Raw genomic sequence first — 6,847 nt, forward strand, 5'->3', positions numbered from 1 at the left:
TCAGAAACACACACACACAAACACAAAGCAAGATCACCTCATCAGACACGATTATAGTAGCTACCTCCATCCATGTCTGACTCACATCTAACTTTCTTTTCTCTTTCTTCTTCCATTCTTGCTCTTCTTCTCATCTTCATTTTCATCTTCAAGAGGAAGCAAACCAAACCCAAGCTCAACCTTCCACCCGGTAAAATGGGCTGGCCCTTTCTTGGTGAAACCATTGGTTACTTGAAGCCTTATTCTGCTACCACCATAGGTGAATTCATGGACCAACACATAGCAAGGTAACAACAATAACACAAACAACATCGTCTTAATTAATTAGCAGAAACAAGAACATCTTAATTCACTTGTGTATGTGTATGTGCAGGTATGGTAAAATTTACAAGTCGAAATTGTTTGGTGAGCCAGCAATAGTGTCAGCAGATGCAGGGTTGAATAGGTTCATATTGCAAAACGAAGGGAAATTGTTTGAGTGCAGTTACCCGAGAAGCATTGGTGGAATACTTGGGAAATGGTCTATGTTGGTTTTGGTTGGTGACATGCATAGGGACATGAGGGCCATTTCACTCAACTTCCTCAGCCATGGCAGGCTCAGAACACATCTCTTGAAGGAGGTTGAGAACCACACCCTTCTTGTTCTTAACTCTTGGAAACACAATTCCACCTTCTCTGCTCAAGATGAAGCCAAAAGGGTAACTAACTAACTCGTTCTCTTCTTCTGCAAAACCAACTGTTGGATTAATTAATCAATTGAATTGCAGTTCACCTTCAATTTGATGGCCAAACACATCATGAGCTTGGATCCTGGGAATGTTGAGACAGAAAAACTAAAAGAGGAGTATGTCACTTTCATGAAGGGTGTTGTTTCTGCGCCATTGAATTTACCCGGAACTGCATATAGAAGAGCATTAAAGGTAACAATAATGCTAATTGATGATGCTAATTTCCTATTGAATATACTACTTAATTTGAGTTGAATTGATTTTGTTTTGAACAGTCGAGGTCCACCATACTCAAGTTCATAGAAGGGAAAATGACAGAAAGAGTGAGAAAGATGGAAGAAGAAAATGAGAGTTTGGAGGAAGATGATCTTCTAGGATGGGTTTTGAAGCATTCAAATCTCTCAACAGAGCAGATTCTGGACTTGGTTCTGAGTTTGCTCTTTGCTGGCCATGAAACTTCGTCAGTAGCTATAGCACTTGCCATTTATTTCTTACCCGGTTGTCCTCAAGCCATGGAACAGTTAAGGGTAAGAAAGTACCATCCATGATTATATATGCTACATGGAATATTCAATATTCAATGTTCAATGTTATTGTTTCTAATCAGGTCAATACTTGTAACATAGTTTGGCATATTGATATGGATTTTATGATACTTTGTGCAAAAAAAACAGGAAGAACACAGCGAAATCGCCAGAACTAAGAAACAAGCAGGGGAGGTTGAACTCACTTGGGATGACTACAAAAGAATGGAATTTACCCAATGTGTAAGTTACCTATCTATGTCATATAATAATAATAAATAATATATAGTATTCGGCTTTTGCAGCGATCATTATTTTATTTGATGTGATGATGTAGCCCTTGGAACTGTTTAATGCATAATATAAATATAAATATGGTTATGTGGATGAAGGTTGTGAACGAGACACTTCGGTTGGGAAATGTTGTGAGGTACCTTCACAGGAAGGCGCTTAAAGATGTTCGGTACAAAGGTACATTGATTGATTTATTTTATTAATTATTTAAACGAGTTTAGTAGTGGAAAAGAGAAAAGCAAAGGGGAAGGGGGGTTTTGATTTGAGTGAGTATTGAAAAGAGAATGTGTTGTGTTGAAAGGTTATGACATTCCATGTGGGTGGAAAGTCCTTCCGGTGATTGCAGCCGTGCATCTGGATCCTTCACTTTTTGACCAACCTCAACAATTCAATCCATGGAGATGGCAGGTCAGTTACTTCTACTACTTATACATATCTCTCTCTATATATATCATGAACATTCATCATAATTATTATCCTCCACCACCCCCACCTTCCTTTCTTCTTTTCTTAATTAATCTAAACTTTATGCGGATGTATAAAAAGGAATAATTAAGGGGAGGTCCCCGAGCACTTCAATTGGTCCTTTCCTTTAATTTGGAGGTGGATACCCACATGCAATCACTACCTCTCACTGGAGGTGGGGTTTGTGTGTGGCCACTCAATACTATATAATTTTGTTTGGGGCTTGTGATTTTTCCCAAAATGCTGTCCATTATTTTTCATTAGTTTTTCACATATAGTTTTATTTCCAGTTTCTCAAATATATTTGGGTTTTGTAAGTCCATGTATATATATATCTTACTTTCCCGGTATCACGCTTCCTATATATCACTTGAGAGTCAGTCCCAACATTAAGGTACAAAGGCCGTACGACTTTGACAAAAACTGAAAATAATGCATTGCATGTGTCTCGTCTCTACCTATATATGCCTATCATTCTTCTCCCACACGTACACTTGAAGTTATCCCTACCTATAACCAAATTAATTATAGATGGTTTATTTAATTATTCCAAAAACGTGAAATAAGAAGAGCACTTAATGAATGTATAGTGATGGTTACTTGTTAAGAAATGATTGTCCGGGATGGGGAATGATCAAATAATGTGGCCTACCAACCAACCAAGCAGAATGGAGGATCAAGTGGGGTCGTTTTTTTAGTTGATAGCCATCTCCATCGAAGCCGTTAAGTTTAAGGGGTTGTCATGTTTTCACAAATAGGATTGCTGATGAGAGCTGAGAGCTGAGAGAAGAGGATAAGTGCAACTGTGCAAGTGCACTACTACTACTATGAGTTAGTTGGCCTTCCTTAGCCACCCCACCTACATGCATTGACCATTTTACCACCACAACCGTGTAATCATAAAAACAAAAATTGGTTGAGAAATGAGATCATCGAGATGATGAAGTGAACAGTACGGAGGTGGGACCCAGGGTATGCGATTATGATGCATGCTTTTTGTGAACGTGTGGGCAGGGTCCTCACGAGTCATGAGTGAATGCCCATGTGGAAAGTGGGCCTCACATCACTTGCACGTGCATTTGTGCTCTCATCGCATTCCTCCTCCTCTCCTGGTCCTAACTGCTTCCTTCAATTCCTTGCTTTTTTTGTTTCAAGAATCAAAGGGTGTGTAGCCAAGTGGGAATTCCGGATAACAAAATATGATACCCTTTTTATTATTGTGTGTGGTGCAGATCAATGGTCGTCGTGGAAGTTGCTCATCATCAAACGGGAGTAGTAGTACTATCAACGCCAATAACAACAACACCACCAACAATTTGTTCTTGCCGTTCGGGGGAGGACCACGACTATGCGCTGGATCAGAGTTAGCAAAGCTTGAAATGGCTGTTTTCATCCACCATCTTGTCCTCAACTACCAATGGGAGTTAGCTGATTCCGATCAACCTTATGTATACCCTTTTGTTGACTTCCCCAAAGGCCTACCCATCACGGTCCAAAACCACTCATATCTCTCTTAGTACTTCATTATTAAATTAGATCTAGTGTTCATTCCTCTCTCAATAATTAATGTAAGTAAAGTTGCCTCATCCACCAATTGCATCGCATCATTTAAATTAAAAAGAAAAAAAAAAGCTTTTTGACTTTCTGGCCTTCTTTGCTCACTTGTACGTTCCAAGGGGGAAGACCGTCTCAATAATAATAATAATAATAGGAATAATAATAATAAAAGTACAAGCAACGCCTTAGGACTTAGGACTACTGGACCACTCCTACTACGTACCTCTTAGCTTCTATCTCTTTATCCTTCTTCTAGGCTTTAGTAGTAGAATTTTACTATCCCGTATCCGCCCTCCGCTTATGCTGTACATTATTCCTGAATTGAATAATATTTATTCATTTATATTTTCTGCCTACTTTAATCAGCCTTTATTACTTTCTTATTGCGCTACATAAAATAATTCAGTTATATATCTTTTGTCCATAATCTGTTACGTTCTATTGCTTTCATCTCCTTTACGGACACGTTCATATATATAATGCACGACTACTCTTCGTTCATATATATACTATACCCTGCCAACTAGTGGTAGTTTATTAAAACAATTTATTTTGATTGTGTAAATCGGAAGAAAGAAAAATAAGGATCGATCACATTTCAGAATTACGCTGTTGTTTTTCTTACGTAGGCTCATACTAGCTACTTTATAGTTTTCTGGTATTGTTTTTTGTTTCCTTTATTAATTTATTACTACGATGCTTGTATATGCTGTAGTACTTAATGTTTTTTTTTTAATAACACGTAGATTACCTTTCCGTTGTAGTCTTGTAGACATGTAGTACTAAACAGTCAAGGTGCCAGTTGCAGTGCAAGTTGGCATATATAAAGAAAATAATTAATTTTGGTTGATCGAGTGATCACTTTAGTCTTTTACTTAAATAAGTATTGAGAGTTTGAATATTGTCTTAGATATATAGTAATCTATTAGTCAGACCATTAAATAGAATTCAAATTTATTATAAATTAATTTTTAATTTATCGAATTAAAAAATACGGTGAACAATAAAAAAAGAAAAGGTTAAATATTGGAAGGGAACGTCAAAGAAAAAGAGGTTTGGGATTTGGGGGGCAACATTTTGTTGGTGGCTATAGATGTTGTAAACGGGGTTTAGGAAGGCAGTCACGTTGAGTCCACAAAACCAAAAATAAAAGTAAGGTCCGAATGACGAAGCTTTCGAGAGAGGCAGAGGCAGAGGCGTCTGAGTAATAATGATGCCTGTTGCGGCCACAAGTTGCACATTTTGACTTGGGATATGGATTTTGGACTAGTGTCATTGTGTGATGTGATTATTAATTAGTTAATTAATTACTTCAGTTGACAGCGATATAGAGAATTCATTATGGTCCAACTCCAATAATTATTTGAGACTACTCCTCCCTATATATTCATCAGCGTTAAGAATATCGGAGACCTTTTTTATTAAAAATATCTGTTTTCTGAGACTTTATCTTTTTTTCTTCTCAATAATAATCAATCGATAATTACTTAAACCAGCTAGCATAGCATCAATAAGCCAAGCACAAGTTGATAACATTACATAACCGGGTACGTAGCCGTATGGCCGTATCCTTGAATCGATAATAGCGCCAGATCATAGGCTTATTATTGTTATGCTTGCCTCCATGTCCTGTAACGTCCTTGTTAGGTTAAGTTTCGCTTTCTGATCGATGCGATTCTATGTTGTTTCTCTGTGCTGTGCTAACATCAATGTCTCAATAATAATATCTGTATGTGGTGTATGAAGAGGCACGTTACTACGTTATACGTATCCATATATATGTAGATTATTGTTCTTCTAACGTGATAACAAATACCTAGCCATCACTCATTATTGTACTAGAGAAAAAGATATATATCAAGCAACGTTGTTTAATTTACTTAGGATCCTACATATATATTACCAGCTACCGTCGTATTCAAACAGATAAAAGGCAAATATTGGCTCTTTCGCGTGCATTTTAGGATAACATTATTTGAAGGTACGGTCAATAATTATAAATAAATATCCAACGACAATGGAGATTAATCAAATCAATAAACAAACTCAATGTAGTACTTAAGTAAATTATGAAATTCTCTTAAGTCCAAAGGTATATATTGAGTAGTCACGTATATATACAGTGTAGTAGAGCTTTATTTTTATTCCTATTCAATCCACAATATTCACTGCTGAAGCAAGTGGGGGAAGACCACATACATAAGCGTTGATGAAAATAATGAACATGTTACAAGTTGCGCTAGTGTTCATGCAAACTAATTATTCCTATTCTTTCATATATATCTGCTGGTTCAATAATTCAACACAGGCTTCACATCAAGCCTAAGGGGACGCCTGCCCCGACAAAATGTTATTCGAGGGGCACTATATTTGAACATCTATATACCTGATGACAAAAACAAAATCTTGATATGCTTCCTACCTACACATTGGATTCCGCAACCACAAGATCAATAATCATCCAATCTTCAACACCACCACCTCATGAAAATTCGAGGGTTTTCTGAAGCATTTTCATAAATAATTGTATATCATGCACCTTGTTCACTGTTCCACTATATTATTGGAAGTTTCCTATATATATTATTTTGATTGTCTTCAATATATGTCTTATCATTTAAATTCTAATATTGTTGATTTATATTCGAAGTTAATTTTACTTATTTACTCTAACATCATATTTTAAAAAAGAAAAGTTGATTTTTTTTTTTCACAAGTAGCAAAAGCTAGAGAGTCACACAAGTACTGTCGTGGAGGAGTGGAAATGAATATAGTAGAATAGGATTTGGATTTAACCCTAATTTTTCATTAATATATAAGTATCTTTTAGATTTAGTAAGAGGTATTTAATTTAATATCCACTTAAAATATATTTTTATATAAGTATATAACATATACATATATAAGGTGTAGGTATGATTGAGGCTCAATTCGAAAATCCTACATACACCCTATCTGTTGGATCGGATTAACAAAGAGTGTTAGGGGGCAATCAGTTTTGTAATTTGAAGCCATTAATTAGTTATTATTGGTGTTTTTAATGGTGTAAAATTTTATCCAATAATATAAAAATACTCACTATTTTTCTATTGGTTAAGTACTGGCCAAATTTTAATAAAAATACTTACTCCCTAAACTTCCTCTAACCGAATCGATAAGCAAGCAGCAGATAGAGATTTTTTTGGGGGAGAGGGGGATATTTAGCAGCAATTAGACTTTTTTTTTTGTCATTCAACATTCAGAAAATTGAACATAGTCTTTTTTTTTTTTGGTGTGTCA

The 6,847-nt window shown here is 35.9% G+C and overlaps 1 protein-coding gene across 1 annotated transcript; it reads left to right on the forward strand.

Moving 5' to 3' along the window:
- On the forward strand, nt 7–3,922 carry LOC107642870 (cytochrome P450 90B1). The gene is made up of 8 exons (XM_016346368.2): nt 7–287; nt 374–698; nt 768–920; nt 1,004–1,255; nt 1,403–1,495; nt 1,645–1,723; nt 1,848–1,954; nt 3,244–3,922. The coding sequence occupies exons 1-8, from the start codon at nt 73–75 to the stop codon at nt 3,526–3,528; spliced, it is 1,509 nt and encodes a 502-aa protein (XP_016201854.1). The 5' UTR covers nt 7–72; the 3' UTR covers nt 3,529–3,922.

This window comes from Arachis ipaensis, chromosome B05 (assembly GCF_000816755.2).
Source record: "Arachis ipaensis cultivar K30076 chromosome B05, Araip1.1, whole genome shotgun sequence".
Classification (NCBI taxonomy): Eukaryota; Viridiplantae; Streptophyta; class Magnoliopsida; order Fabales; family Fabaceae; genus Arachis; species Arachis ipaensis.

Excerpts from the sequence above, each read along its gene's own strand:
- LOC107642870 (XM_016346368.2), top strand. The coding sequence starts at position 73 with ATGTCTGACTCACATCTAACTTTCTTTTCTCTTTCTTCTTCCATTCTT. Across the intron at positions 921-1,003 it reads CATATAGAAGAGCATTAAAG|TCGAGGTCCACCATACTCAA; the intron begins GTAACAATAATG and ends TGTTTTGAACAG. Across the intron at positions 1,256-1,402 it reads AAGCCATGGAACAGTTAAGG|GAAGAACACAGCGAAATCGC; the intron begins GTAAGAAAGTAC and ends CAAAAAAAACAG.